At 59.7% G+C, this 14,147-nt stretch overlaps 3 protein-coding genes across 3 annotated transcripts; all 3 read left to right on the top strand.

The window, feature by feature from the left end:
• Positions 1–81: 81 nt before the first annotated feature.
• CMQ_5788 (protein-er retention protein) lies at positions 82–2,422 on the top strand (the record flags this gene model as incomplete). The annotated part of the gene is made up of 7 exons (XM_014313375.1): positions 82–195; positions 260–345; positions 502–707; positions 1,089–1,135; positions 1,228–1,312; positions 1,377–1,651; positions 1,715–2,422. 7 exons carry the CDS (start codon positions 82–84, stop codon positions 2,420–2,422), a joined length of 1,521 nt encoding a protein of 506 aa, XP_014168850.1.
• Positions 2,423–2,964: 542 nt separating this feature from the next.
• CMQ_5743 (chromosome segregation protein) lies at positions 2,965–7,277 on the top strand (the record flags this gene model as incomplete). The annotated part of the gene is made up of 2 exons (XM_014313330.1): positions 2,965–3,195; positions 3,270–7,277. 2 exons carry the CDS (start codon positions 2,965–2,967, stop codon positions 7,275–7,277), a joined length of 4,239 nt encoding a protein of 1,412 aa, XP_014168805.1.
• Positions 7,278–8,352: 1,075 nt separating this feature from the next.
• On the top strand, positions 8,353–13,533 carry CMQ_5796 (uncharacterized protein; the record flags this gene model as incomplete). Its single annotated transcript, XM_014313383.1, has 2 exons — positions 8,353–10,011; positions 10,153–13,533. The coding sequence occupies 2 exons, from the start codon at positions 8,353–8,355 to the stop codon at positions 13,531–13,533; spliced, it is 5,040 nt and encodes a 1,679-aa protein (XP_014168858.1).
• Positions 13,534–14,147: the final 614 nt, after the last annotated feature.

The following is a 14,147-nucleotide window of genomic DNA, read 5'->3' as shown; positions in this document are numbered from 1 at the left end:
ACTCCTGCATCGCCCGTTCTGAGTTTGATAATTGGCTTGAGGCGTATTCGACCCTCATGATAGGCATGAGCACGGAAAGCAATGGTGGCGGGAGAGGAGCCTGTGTTAGGAGCTGGAAAGGCAGTTGCAGCATCTTTGATCAACATCGTGTGCGGTGCCTTCGGTCTGCTTCGCTGTGAGGGCAACGACGAGACTGTCATTGATACCTTTGGGGGGGCATGTTCGATTGCGTCTCTTTTGTCTCGATCTTCCGCTGCAGCCGCTTATCGTCCGGCAGACTGGTGTCGAGATCGCCCAGGATTGCAGCCACGAGTCGCCGCTCCGGCTGGTTGAAAGTCACCGCAGGTAGTGGCATGTCTGCCTCATAACGGCCAAGCAAGCAGCTGCTTGCCGAGTTACGGCTCGTTCTTCAAGTCAAGTAGTGGCGACGAGTGCTCTCCGCCACCTTGTGCCTGTGTGCTGGCTTTTCCCCAGCCTGCTGCTAAGTGCGCCTGGCTATAGCGGTAAGAACGGTCGACAGCGTGCTTATCTCGTCGTCCAGCTGTCGTACCTTGGCATTCGGACCAATGACCGGATCATCTCGTCGGTGACCCCTATTGACGCATCTTCGTCGATCTGTATCTTGAGCTGGTTGGAAGGCAAGATATGGCAATCTGCTACCGTGACCGAGGAAGACGACCTGGGTCACGACATTCGTCCGAGCCGTTGTTCATGAAGGTAGGCAAATTGTTAGAGACTTACTGTCGATGGCTTCGATGCTACTAAGGCGATAATTGTAGCTTCGCGGAACAATTGTGGAATTGGCCCCGTGTGAGAGGCTGCTCTGATATGACGTAGCCGTCCGGCGACTTGACGGACTTTACAAGGGGCACTACGAGCTCGAGCTACACAGTGTGCAAGTTTAGCACTGTTCACGAAAACACGGCCAGTACGGAGTACGAATGCGGAAAAGCGGGACATTACGAGTACGAAACGTTTGCGACGCAGCGGGAGCTGGACGTTGGCCGATCCATCTAGGCAGCCCTCGTCTGACTGCCTCTTACGCATTCAAGTAAGGCTGAACAAACATCGAATACAATCCAGTACAGGCCAACGGCAGCGTGTACGTGATTTCGCCGAAACCATGGGCTGGACGGTGAGTGTTTGCACCTGGACGTCTTGTCCTGCTAAGAGAGCTGTCCGAATGACGAGGGGATGGCAACGTTTGACTGACAGCAATGACAACAGGTCTTTCGGATACTGGGGGACTGCGTCCACCTGCTGTCCAAATGCATCCTCATGTTCGCCATCCACCGCAATCGGAGCGCCGAGGGTAAGAAGTGCCCCTTCTGACGAAGAAGCTGTCGTCGGCAAAAGCTGACTGGCCACGGTTACAGGCATCTCTCTCATCACGCAGATCCTCTATGCCGTTATATTCTGCACCCGGTACCTTGATGTTTTCAGTGAGACGAGCTCCTGGAATCTGTTCTTCAAGATTTTCTACATTGTTTCGTCGTTTTATATTATTGCTATTATGAAATGGGTCTATCCGCGCTCGCGCGAGAAGGAACTGGCCTGGAAGATGGGCGCCACCATCACTCTTGGATCGCTGCTCATCTCTCCGTTCGGAATGATGATCTTTGAAAGCAAACGAATCTGGAGCTTCCGATCGGTGCGTCGCCCTTGTTCTGATGCTTGCCGTGTATGGCCTTGCAAGCTGATGCCTTCGATCTAGTTTCTGTGGTCCTTTTCCGAGATTCTCGAGTCCGTGGCCGTTTTGCCCCAGCTGCTGCTTCTACGACAGACGACCGTGCCGACCGTCATCGACTCCTTTTACCTGCTCGCTCTCGGCTCCTACCGCGGCCTCTACATTCTCAACTGGATACAGCGCGCGGCTGGCCCGTCCGGCCGGAAACCTAACGGATTGTCCGTCACGTTTGGCATCATTCAGACACTCTTCTACCTCGACTTTGCCTGGGTCTACTGGACGCGTCAGCGGGTCAAGCTCCGCAACGGCGGCGTTGTGGACGCCGACGACATCCGCCATGGCTGGCTGATCAACCGCGTTCTCGGCAAACACGTTGACCAGTCGGGCCACGACGACGAGGAGAGTGCGCCGGCGCTCGGAGGCCGGGGCGGCAGTGAAAGCAGCAGTGGGGGGACCGGTTCTCGGTGGGGAGTCCGTGGCATCTCTGTCAGTGCCGACGACGCTACACTCGAGCACGAGGGCGAGGATGAGCATCTCTTCGCGGCCGAACGGTCCGACGGTCACCACAACCTGGATGCCAGCGTAGACCCGGACGCCAAGATGCAGGACCCAGATGAGCTTGCCCGGGCCCTCGACGACGATGACGAAGACGACGACGATACCCCACCTTTGGCGCCCCGGAAGGACCGTGAAGGCGAGGCTAGTGGTGTCCGGAATGATGAATGGGCCGAGTAGGAAGAACGGCATCCTTTTCTCTACGCGAGCCCGCCGCCTGAAAGGTCTGATCTTTGAACGTAGCAGCAAGTACGCGTGGGGATGGGTGCAGAGACTGGGTCTTTTGTCTGGCGCCAGGACACTAGGTGTCCTCTGATGTTTATGTTTACCGGGATTTCTTTTTTTCTGCAGGTCAAGACAGCTTCGGTTGACCTGACTATACCAACTTTATACTTTTTGCAGCACTTGTACCCCGCCTATTGTGATATGAGCTGCTTTTGACAGCAGGCACTGTTTGCAATTAAGTATGAATTTGCCAGGCGACGCCAGCTGGCAGACTTGTTGTCGTGGTAACAATCGATACAATGTGGATATCACGTGGACTTGGCCAATCGGAGAAGGTGGTGGCATAAACATGGAGGGGATTTGGCGACACGTTCAATCTGAGCTAAAGCTAAATGGGCCCCCTCTCGAGCATGGGAGCACATCTACGGCGCGTCTTGTCACTGCACCCAACGTGAAATCACAACCGCTTTTTGTGTCTTTTGACTTGCATGCCCACCATGGCTCCGGCTCAAGAGACGACGATGCCAGTAGGGCGGCGCACGCGCAAATCCATAAGCGGATTTTCTCCCCAAAAAACGACGGACAAGGAGAATGCGACAATCGACTTTGGCGCGTCCGGAGCGACCACTTCGATGCCGGCAGCTAGCAGGAAAAAGTCGCGCAGCAAGAGCATGGGCCCTGGGGGGCTCGACTCTGCGTTAAAGTCTTCGTCGGGAAATCGACGCGTTGTATGTTGAGATCTGTTGTTCTGCCGGACAGCCGGTGACAGTCTGGGCCGTACTGACTATTTGCTGCACGGCAGTCACTGGCAGCACCCTCCCGGCCTCCACCGCGGTCGATTCTGAAGCCGACGATGCCAATTCTTGCAGACATACCGCCTCTGAGGTCGAGAGCAAAGAGCCAGAGCCGCGCCTCGCCGGCCAGAGCAGCGGACGACGGGAGGAAGATTGCGCTGCGGACAGAAGAACAGCAGCAGGCGGCAGCGCGTGAGCGAGAGGAACGGGAGCGGGTGGCACGCGAGAAGGAGGTCAACGCCCATAGGGAGGCACGGCGCAAGTCTCTGGCCAACCGGCGGGTGTCCTTTGCGGCGGAGGCGACGCTGCACACATTCCACGAGATTGAGTACGTGCCCGAGGGGGCAGCGGGGCGACAAACGTCATCGGCGGCGGGGGCAGATGAGCTATCGACGCCGCCGGAGCAGATGGACGACGACGCGAAGAAGCGGCGGCGCAGCTCGACCGGGGCTTCGGTGCTTGGCTTCGACAACGACGACGACACGATGACGTCGACGGTGTATGACTCGGACGGCGACGGCGACGGGGTGGAAGAGGATGACGACGACAACGACAACGTGGAGGAGATGGAGTCGGATCGGAGCGACAGCGACTCGGATGAGGGCGACGGAGCCACGATGGTGACGGTGGAGGGCGATGAGGTGACGTCTGCATCAATCATGTCGGCCATGTCGGCCATGTCGGCCATGCAAGGACGATCGCGGTCGGCGTCGCCGATCGAGTCGACGGGCGACCTGGACGAGGCGCTGCGGCTGGCCACACAGCATGCGGGTGCTGAGGCCGATCGGACGCGACGACAGCGACCGGTCGGCGAGGACGAAGAGGTCATTCCGGCATTTATTGGCTGGGGCAAGAAGGCGGCTTCGAACGTGTCGGCAGCCCCGTCGTTGCCGGCGGTACAGCGAGACGACACGGAAGCGAGCATGGATATGGACATGGAAATGGACATGGACATGGACATGGATGCAGACGCGGGCATGGAGATGGAGATGACACATGCCATGGGTGGCATTATCCGAAGTGCAGCAGCCGAGAAGGCCGGGGACGAGATGTCGATGGACGTAACGCGCGTGTACGGCGGGATCATTGCGCAGCTGAGACAGCCTATGGACACGGATTCGGTGCCGAGCAGCCCGATGTTGATGCCACCAGACGACATGACGATGGGGGATGTGCCGATGGAGCTGACGATGGCAGTGGGAGGGATCCAGGCAATGACAGAGGCGGACGCAGACGCGGATGTGGATGTGGACGCACAGTCTGTCGACAACCAAGGCCTCGAGGATATGTCGATGGAGCTGACGACGGTGATGGGAGGCGTACTCTCGGCGATGGGAGCCGGCAGACAACGGAGAAAGAGTGTTCGGCAGACGATGCAGTCGACGATAGACGAAGAGCCGATGGACATGACGGTGGCAGTTGGAAAGATTTTGTCTGGACCTGAGGAGGACGGAGAGGAAGAAGAGGCCGAGATGGAGGATGCGACGATGGCAATGGACATGACGATGGGAATGGAAATGACGACAGCGTTGGGAGGAATTCTGCAGCCGGCCAACGAGATGGCTGCCACGCCGACGACGACCCGTCTCGAGTCGACAGCCCGGCTCGAGTCGATGTCGTCGCCGATTGTGCTGCCCAAGATGAGCGGCTCGAGCTCGAAGCGGACGCCAGCACGCGGATTCGTCGAGGAGAAGCAGGCGCTGGCGACTTCGACGACGCCGATGGGAGAGCCCATGGTCAAAGCACTAACAGCACCGACAGCACCAACAACGCCTCTGAGGGACTCATCCCCGATGCGGTTCATCGGCAGCCGGTCCAAGTCGCCCAAGAGGGGCACGTCTCCAGCCGGAAAGGCAACAGCAGCAGCAGCAGCAGCAGCAGCGAGCACGACGCCACGGTCTCCACCCAAATCGTCGAATCGACTGCTGGCTAGGTCTCCATTCACGCAGAACCCAGACACGGGCTTGGCGACGCCGTCTGTGGTGCTCACGCCCCAGCCAAAGAAGGTGGCCCGGCCTCGACCGTCTCTCTTTGCCGGTGTCGGACCAGCGTCTCCCAAGATCACAGAGATCTTTAACCGGCGATCGTCGCTCGTCGACACGGCTCCCGATTTTGTGGTGGGCTCGGCCAGCAAGGGTCGGGCGGTGGTGAGCTTTGACGAGCCGGCGACAGGATGGGCACAGGACGACCGCGAAGCGACGCAGAACCTGCGCGAGCTGATCCAGAACCTGTCGCCGAAGAAGAAGCCGCTGAAAGGCCGCAAAAGTCTGCACGTGGGCAGCGCGAGAGGGCTATTGGGCAAGCGGCCGCTCGAACTGGAGGACGAGGAGGCCGACAGCAACAGCAACAGCAATGACAACGACGATGAAGGCATCTACGAGAGCCAGGACCTGGTCAAGCGACTCAAAGGCAACGAGCCGAGTCCAGTGAAGAACGTTCGGCTGCAGCAGCCACCGTCGATGATGGAGACGATCGGACGGTCTTCACGGTCACAGGCAGTGGAGGAGCAGCAGCAGCAGCCGGCCAGCTTGGACAGCACAGGCAGCGAGGTCGAAACCGAGCGCATCCACCTGCAGGACTTTCTCAACATGGCCAGCATCCATTTTATGGAGCTAGAGACGACAAAACGACGTCCGACAGAAGTGGGACTTCCAGCGACCAACAAGGACGGCAGCCAGCCAGAGGACAGCACGAGAGACCCGGAGACGGAAGAGCTGGTGACGTCGGTGTGCAAGGTGCCGCTGCTGGAGATGTACCAGCACGCGTGCCGGGAGCTGAAGAACTACATCGAAGAGGGCCGGTCGATCATGCGGGAGATCGAGACGGAAACGTACGAAGAAAACCCGGCGATCTTCCGGGAATACATGACGGCGACGCCGGAGCTGCGGACACAGATGGACAACCAGTTCAAGAACATCAAGATCTTTGCACGGCTGCAGAGCAAGAAGCAGTGGTACGAGTGGCGGACGAAATTGCAGCAAGGACTGCAGGAGGGCATGCAGAAGACGCTGTGGGACCTGGAAAAAGACAGGGAGGTGCTGCAGGCACGGCGGTCAGTTGTGGACGCAGCATATCCGCAGTTGCTGGCCGAATACGAGGGCGTGGAGGGCGAGATAGTGCGGCTGATGGCCGTGGCTCGAGGCGTCGGCGATGGTGATGGAGTGACAGCATTACGTCAGCAGAAGCGACAGCTGCAGGCCAGCCTGGCGGCTCGGAAGCGCGAGACAGAGCGGCTGCAAGCCGAGACGCAGGCGAGCCGGGCACGGGTGGCAGCGATGAAGGCGGAACGCGAGCGGCACCTGCAGGAGCTGGAGGAGGCCAAGCGGGTGCAGGAAGAACGACGAAGCTGGAGCCATCAGGAGATCACGACGCTCAAGGCCCAGGTCGACGGGTTGGAGCGGAAGAGCGGATGGGCCGTGACGGGTGCCCAGGGCACGACGCTGTCGCTGGCGTACCGGCGGGAGGTGGAGCTGGTCTTTGACGTGAGGGCGTGGGCCGAAAAGACGGACACGACGACTGATCTCTGGTACATTGGCAAGGCCGTCGACCCGGACACAGAGACGTTTTTCGTGCAGTGTATTCGAGATCACGTGCGCTCGCTGAGACCCGCAGAAACATCGCCAGCCAGGCTGCTCAAGGTGGTCCGTGCGTCGTGGGACATCGCCCGGCAGACGGCCATGCAGATGCGCCAGCTGCGACGGTCGTTTCCGACGACGACGACGCGGACGTCAGACACGTCGATGGCCCTGACGGCATCGGTGCTGCTGATGATGCTGCAGACCAAGATTGAGGTCAAGGTGGAGGTGGGGGCCGAGCTGGCCGAACGGGCTGGACAAGCTGAACAGCTCCCCTTTAAGCTCGCGATCGAGGCTCGCGTGATCTACGGCGAGCCGTTCAAGGCAGCGCGCATGGGTGAGTTTCTGACGGCGCGAATTGGCGACGCAACGGCCGCCTGGGTAGACGTGGTGGAGGAGCTCCGGGGAAAGCTGGAGGCACAGGGGCGAAGAGAGAAGTAGGATGTCGGACAGGGTCAAAGGGGCGTCTATGGTGTTTGATTTTGCGTCGGACGGCACATATGAAGATGGTGGAATAAAGAGAAGCGAACAAGACGGATTGCGTTTGCGCGAACTCGTTTGATTTTTTGGTTTAAAAGTGTATGTGTGTATTTCCAATTCCAGTTCGTTTTATTGACTACATGGTGGCAAGGAGGAAGGTGAGGAGGTGAAGAGAAGGTGAGGAGGTGAGGAGGTGAGGAGGTGAAGAGAAGGTGAAGAGGTGAAGAGAAGGTGAAGAGGTGAAGGGGAAGATGACGGAGAGATGGTGATAAAACTTGAAGAAGTGGTGGTGATAAACGGGTGGTGACGATAAAGTGAGCCAAATCAACAGACTGATTTGACAAAGACAAGTCGAAGAGATGACTGGTGGATGAAGCTGACGATGATGCAGATATCGTCACAACTCCACGTCGACAAGAGGACGGCTTCGTTGCTATAGCCGTTGCCGCCGTGCCGAAATGTCGTTGTTATCATTGTCTTTTTGTTGCCTCGCTGTTGATTTCGGCCTGCTTCTCGCTTCGTTGCTGCGGAAATCAGCATCTCTCCGGCAGACTCGCCTCGTCACTGCTCGTCTGAGACACTGGCCTCGCAAGCGAGGCCTTTAATGGGTCTCCTTCCTATTGTTCTCCTATTGAGAGGCCTTGCACTCTATTGACGCCTGGCTGGCCTCGCTTACAGAGACGCGTTTTGCGGGCCGACTGCCAACATTGCCAGCTTCGACAACCTCTCGATTGCCCGATTAGGAAGGGACGAAGTGAATGAAGCAGATGGAACATGCCAGCTTTCCGCCACCGCCCTCTACTATTTATATCGTCCTCTCATCTTCCCTCGCTCTCTCTCCCTCCTCTTTCCTCCTTCTCATCATCAAGAAAACGCATTCTCAGTTTTTTACACGCTCCAGACTTTCAAGCCATTCATCTCTCTCTCCCTCTCAGCTTTTTTTTCTTTCTCACTCACCCCGGCGACCACGGAGCGTGGTTTTTTCGTTTCGACCTCGACTTCTTCTTTTTCGAAGTCCCCCCCCCCGGCAGCCAACATGCTGCCCGTCATCATTTTCGCCAGCCTCATCTGGCTGTTCACCCTCCTCCGCCCGGAGACACGCCCGGCAGCTCAGGTCCTTTGGCCAACTGCCATCGGATACCTCTTCCTCCCGGGCTGCCTCTTCCTGGTGGTGCCGGCCTCGATGTTCTTGCGGGGTTTGTGGTCTGGCCGTGTTTTCCCTCGCCTCCACTTGCTCATTTCCTTCGCCGCAACCTCCGCCGCACTCGCTGTCCTCTACGTTCTCTATCGCCAGCTCTCCTGGGCCACCGGTCTGACCATGGCCCTTGTCCAAGACTGGGAGGAGTTCGTTGTGGACGTGGCGGAGGGGCCTCGCGAGACTCTTGGCCCGCTCTTCCGTGACGCCTTCTTCGCCGGCCTCGACGACCTCAACTTTTTTGAGGGACTCAAGCAGGACAAGCGGGATCTGCAGGACATGGCCGATCGGGCTCTCGACGCCCTGTTCGTGCTGCCGGGAGTGATTGGCCACGTTTTCCACGCCGTCCTCTCTGTCCCCCGCTTCCTGATGGCCTGCGAAGACGCGCTCGACGAGGGCCCCCTTGTGGTGGCGACGTTTGTTTGGGAGCACCTCCTGGCTTTGGTGGCCTTTGTCGTTGGGCTTCTGCTCATCGCCATGGGCAGCTGCTGGCTCTACTTCATTCTCGTCCAGAAGAGAGCCCTGGAGATTGCCCACCGGCGGTCCCAGAACGAGCAGTTTGTTGCTGTGATCGACCAGCAGCACGCCATGATCAACGCCATGGATGAAGTTGCCGACCAACTGTACCAGCGCGCCAAGTCTGTCGTCGATGACATCTGGTACAATGTCTTCCGCCCGGGCGCCCTCCATCACCTGGCCCAGCTCCAGCATGCCTGCGTGCCCCGATCGATGGGGTCGCGCATCCGCACCACCCGGCGCAACACCACGCACTTTGTGCGTCACCGTGTGGCGGTGCGGCCTGGACTGGGCATGCCAACACCGGCTGCTCTCGCGACTTCCTTTGACCCGTTTGCCATTTACGACGCGCTGAATGATCTGTCCGACTCCAACCAGCTGATCATGAAGGGACTTGCCTCGGAGAGAGGGAGGCTGGCCAGACAGATTTCCGCGCTGGACCAGTATCTCGAGGCAATCCTGGCTGACATCAAGCTGCATCTTCAGCGCGGGCAATACGGACGGGAGTCGTGGACGCAGGAGAAATATCAGGCAGCATTCGCGCGCTATGACGAGTACGTCATGCGCAAGGCCGACAGCGACAACGACAGCAATGCTCCTGATATTGGCTCCTTTGAGCAGTTTCAACTGGCATGGAACAGCCGGGCCGCCATGGTTTCCTCGCCGCCCGCTGTGTCCCGGGGATGTGCCAATGAATGGGCCTCATCCATCTTGCTCGACCACTCGACAGTCATCGTGCCTCGCGACGATCGCCAGTGGGATGAAGATGCGCGACTGCACACGTCTCAGCAGCGGCATCGGAGTCCCCACGTCCGGATCGATGACCACCTGCAGCGTCCAGAGTATCGACTCCGCTTGCAGGACGAGCAGATGGAGAGCCAGCGCCTCGAGCTCTCGAGTGCCCTTCAACGGCAGCGGGCCATGGAGAGCCACCTCCACGCCCTCGAGCAGAAGTGCAGCCAGCAGCAAAGCATTCTGGAACGGGTCCATCAGCAAGGACCCCCTGAGTCGTCACCCACCGCGGCACGGCAGGAGGAGGACCGCCAGGGAGAAGCCTGGGAGCAAGATTGGTGGTAGCAGCACCATCTGCACCTGGACCGCCTCCCCTCGCCCCCTCCTCGCCAGCCGCCCCGGGAAGCTCAGGCCGAGTCGGCTTCGTCGGATGCTCCTGTCAGAGGTCCGACGACCACACCGTTCCAGGAGGCAGCTGCTCTGCCTTCTGCTCCGATTCAGCACGACGGGACGTCTGTCCCCCCCTCTGCCCCCGATCCAGCATTGAAGCTGTTTCGCCAGCGGCAGCAGGACTGGGCACTTTACCTGCGGATCGTCCGTGGAAAGGCCTCTGGCAGTCCCCAGCTCCCCGAGGAGCATGGCACTGTCGACGCCGGACCATCGAAACGGACGATGATCCCAAGGGCCGGTGCAAAGACAGCGTCCCCCGTCGCTCGCTCCCGTCGCCGTGTTCATTTCGCAGACACGTGCGACATTCTTTACTTCTCGACTTCTCCGTCTTCCTCGCCCGACGCCGACGCCGACAAGATGCTGCTGGATTCTCCAGACCGGGAGGACCAGCATGCAGCAGAGCGGGAATTCCAACGTCTGGAAGACCTCCCACCTCTGCCCTTGTCTCCGCCACCGCCGCCACCGCAGTCGTCCACCGAAGACGTACCGCCACTGCCGCCATTTCCGTCCGGCCGGAAGAAGATGGACAAGTCGACGAAGCGAGAGGTCTTGGCATCTCCCGCGACCATTTCGTCACCAGCCCCCACCGCCGCCGCCGCTTTGCCAGTCACGTCGGAGCCACTGCACGTGCATGAGACAACACACGACTTGTGTTCGTCTCGCTTTCTGCCGAGCCGTCATCGCGCTCAAGAACCCACTTCCAGGGTGCTGAGGCAGCGAACACGGCAGACGCAGAGAGTGCAGCGGACGCCGCCATCGCAGCGTCCGCTGCATGCACGCAGGGTCGACGTCGACGAGCGGTCGGCACAGGAGGTCCGGAAGCAGGACCAGATTGGACTCGCGGGAGAATCGACGCCAGACTCTCCCCCACACATGTCGCAGCAGGCCGCCACCCCGGCTGCGACCCCCACATCCCCTGCCCAGTTGTTGCCCGGGAATGCCCCATCCCCAGCACCGGTGATGCATTATATCCCGGGAGCTATGCCCGCCGGAAGTGGAAGTGAGGACGACTTGTTCGTTCTCGCGAAGCAGCGGACGGTGGAGGCCCCGATGGCGAAGGCTCCGAGTGCAGCAGCAGGTGCAGGGATGCACTCGATGGAATCCGATCCGGGAGCATCGGACATCGACATGACGACGGCCATGGACTTTGAATGGCACGCGGCTACAGAAGCCGCCACGGACGAGGAGGCCGAGATCATGGCACAGCTGGCATCGACGATGGCGTCCACGGACCTGTCTGACGTGCTGGCGCCACCTCTGGCCGAATCGTTTGCGGAGACCGGCGAGGTGCAGCACACGCTCCCTCTCCTGGAAGACCAGATGGCAGCGCTCGATGTCTGGAGCCTGCCATGCGACAATCTGCCGGACATGCGGGAGGTACTGGGCCTCACAGAGTGGCCCACGGACGAGGAGATGACGGAGCTGAGGGAGATCCTTGACAGGGCTGAGATCCCTACCTTGTCAGAGCTGTTGCCACTTCCAGACACGCCGATGACAGAGGGTATCGCCTCGACTGCTCCGGAAGACCCCGTCCAGACAGCCCCAGTGCCTCCCGCCCCACTGCAGCACCAGTCATCGCCCTTCGCCAGCGACAATCATGGCGACAGCGACACTGGCGGCTGCAGCACGACTCCGGCAGAGACCGCTGGTCTTCTGTCTCCCCTGCCTTCTGCCCTAATTCCATCGACCAGTACGAAGGTCTTTGGAGGGCCGTCGTCATCACCAGCGCCAACCTCTTCCCCAGCAGCCACGGTCCAGCTTGCACTTCCGACATTTCAGTCGCTGCCGCCCTCGGATCGTGCAATGCCCGTGGCTGACTTCCCTCTTCCGGACGCTCCACCCGCCACCCTCGTCATCCCCTCTCTGCCCCCGCCGGTCGTTCCAACGGCAGCAACATGGCCAGCGTCAGCTTTCGTGCCTGCGCCAGCTGCCACCGGCATTGACGAGAGGGAGATGATCGGAGTCGAGAGCTTGCTCGCGCTTGCTCTCCCGGCCACACCCCCCCCTGTCCCCTCTCTACCGCCGCCGGTCATTCCAACAGCAGCTTCTTGGCCAGCGTCAGCTTTCGTGCCTGCGCCAGCTGCTCCCGGCCATGACGAGAGGGAGATGGGCGGGATGGAAATGGAGTTTCCGGCTGTCCCAGTTTCACTTCCAGTCCCAGTCCCAGCCCCTGCCCCTGCACCGACCCCTGCTGCTGTGTTGATGCCGCCTCCGCCTCGGCCCAGACCTGCGCGGCCGCCAGTCCCCACAACCACCACCAGCCAGCCAGAGAGACCGTTGACGCCGATGCCGTCATCGTCTCGGGTGGTCGGGACCCCGCCGGCGCAGGAACAGCCACAGCAGCAGCATGAGTCGCAGTCTGCCCGATCGAAGGGCAAGGAAAAGGCAGCCGAGGACTGGGCGATGGACGCGATGGGAGACTCGGTACCAGAGTCTCCAGTTCGCACGACAGCGAGGGAGTCCGGCCAGAGAAAGACTCTTGTGCCGCGACTGAGGAAGAGAACCGGAGGGAAACAAACGAGCGGGCCCTCCGCAGCGCCAATGCCCGCATTCGGTGGCGACACACAGGAAAGTCAGATGGCACCTGCATTTGACTTTACGGTTTCTGCGCCTGTTGTCGTCACCGCCAACACCGCCACCACCACAACCGCTTCGGACGTCGAGTCCGAAGCCGAATCCGAGGCCGGAACCACTGTCGGCAGCAATGCTGACGCCGGCACCAACAACGACAACGACCGTGATGGCAACACAGGCAACGTCATGGTTATTTCCGGATTTGGCGGCCAGGGTCTGGAGGGCTACCAGGCCCCATTGTTTGCGCCGATGCCAGAGGAGGTCGCGGCTGCGGTGGCTGCCACCGCCGCGGCTGCTGGCCTGCCATCTTTGATCGGCGCAGACAGCGCCGCCAACACGGCAACGGACTGGAGTGGTGGTGGCCGCAAGAGAGGGTCGCTCCGGGATCATGCCCGGGCGACAATGGAGGAATACCAGGCCATCTGGGCGGATGACAAAGTTCGCGGTTATGCCGTGAAGCTGGAGCAAGTCATCCGGGTGGGAGAACAGTTCCTCGGGATCGAGCAGATCGACGACGAGCTGGCGAAGTCATGGCCGCACGCAGCGCGAAAAGAAATGCTGGTCTCTTTTGTCCAGCAACAGAGCACGCTTCCAGACAATTGGAATGCGTCTCTGTCCACCGTGACGGAGCTCTCGTTGAACTGGCTCGACACGGTCAGCCACTGGGACGAGATCGAGGAATACTTCCAGGAAAGCTTTGAGGCGAAGCTGTTCGAGGCCCTGGTGGGATACGACCTGCTGTACCAGTAGGTCGTCACGCCAGGGTCGGAAGGAGTCCTGTCCCAGTTCTCGGCTTGACGTGTCAGCCCTGCTGCCATCCCGACTGTTCTCCCCCATTCCTCCCAGTCATCTTTCTGAAGCAAAGTGGTGAGTGTGCTGTCCTGACCCAGGGACGAAAATGTCATCGCAACCAATGTACTGACTTGTTGAATTTCCAGATCACCTGAGCGAGTTCCCGATCACTATTGCTTCCTCCGACAGTCCAATAGCAATCGCGCGAGAGAGAGCTGTGCGGCCGACACCCCGATTTTCACACTCGAGCACGCCTCTCAGACGACGATACAAGCGCCATTGCTTTGCAATTTTTATAGGCAATTTTGCCTTTGTCTTCTGCATCAACCAGCTCCATTTCTTCCAGCGAGCCGCGTTTGCCAAAAAACTAAAAAAAAAAAAACTAAAAAAAAACCCGCTGCATGGTCTCTTTTGCCATTGCTGCCAACGCAAACACTCGATGCTTCCAGAAGACGGATTCCACCAGCTTGAGACAGGAACTCGCACGGTGACAAACGGGAGCAAACACACACTTGCACCATTCACTGCCTGTCTCAAGCTCGGAATCAGCCGACAATCATCGTCCACCATGT

The sequence above is a fragment of the Grosmannia clavigera genome (assembly GCF_000143105.1).
Source record: "Grosmannia clavigera kw1407 unplaced genomic scaffold GCSC_89, whole genome shotgun sequence".
In the NCBI taxonomy this organism is placed as follows: domain Eukaryota; kingdom Fungi; phylum Ascomycota; class Sordariomycetes; order Ophiostomatales; family Ophiostomataceae; genus Leptographium; species Leptographium clavigerum.
The sequence above is the reverse complement of the archived record's forward strand: the minus strand, read 5'-3'. Positions and strand labels throughout refer to the sequence as shown.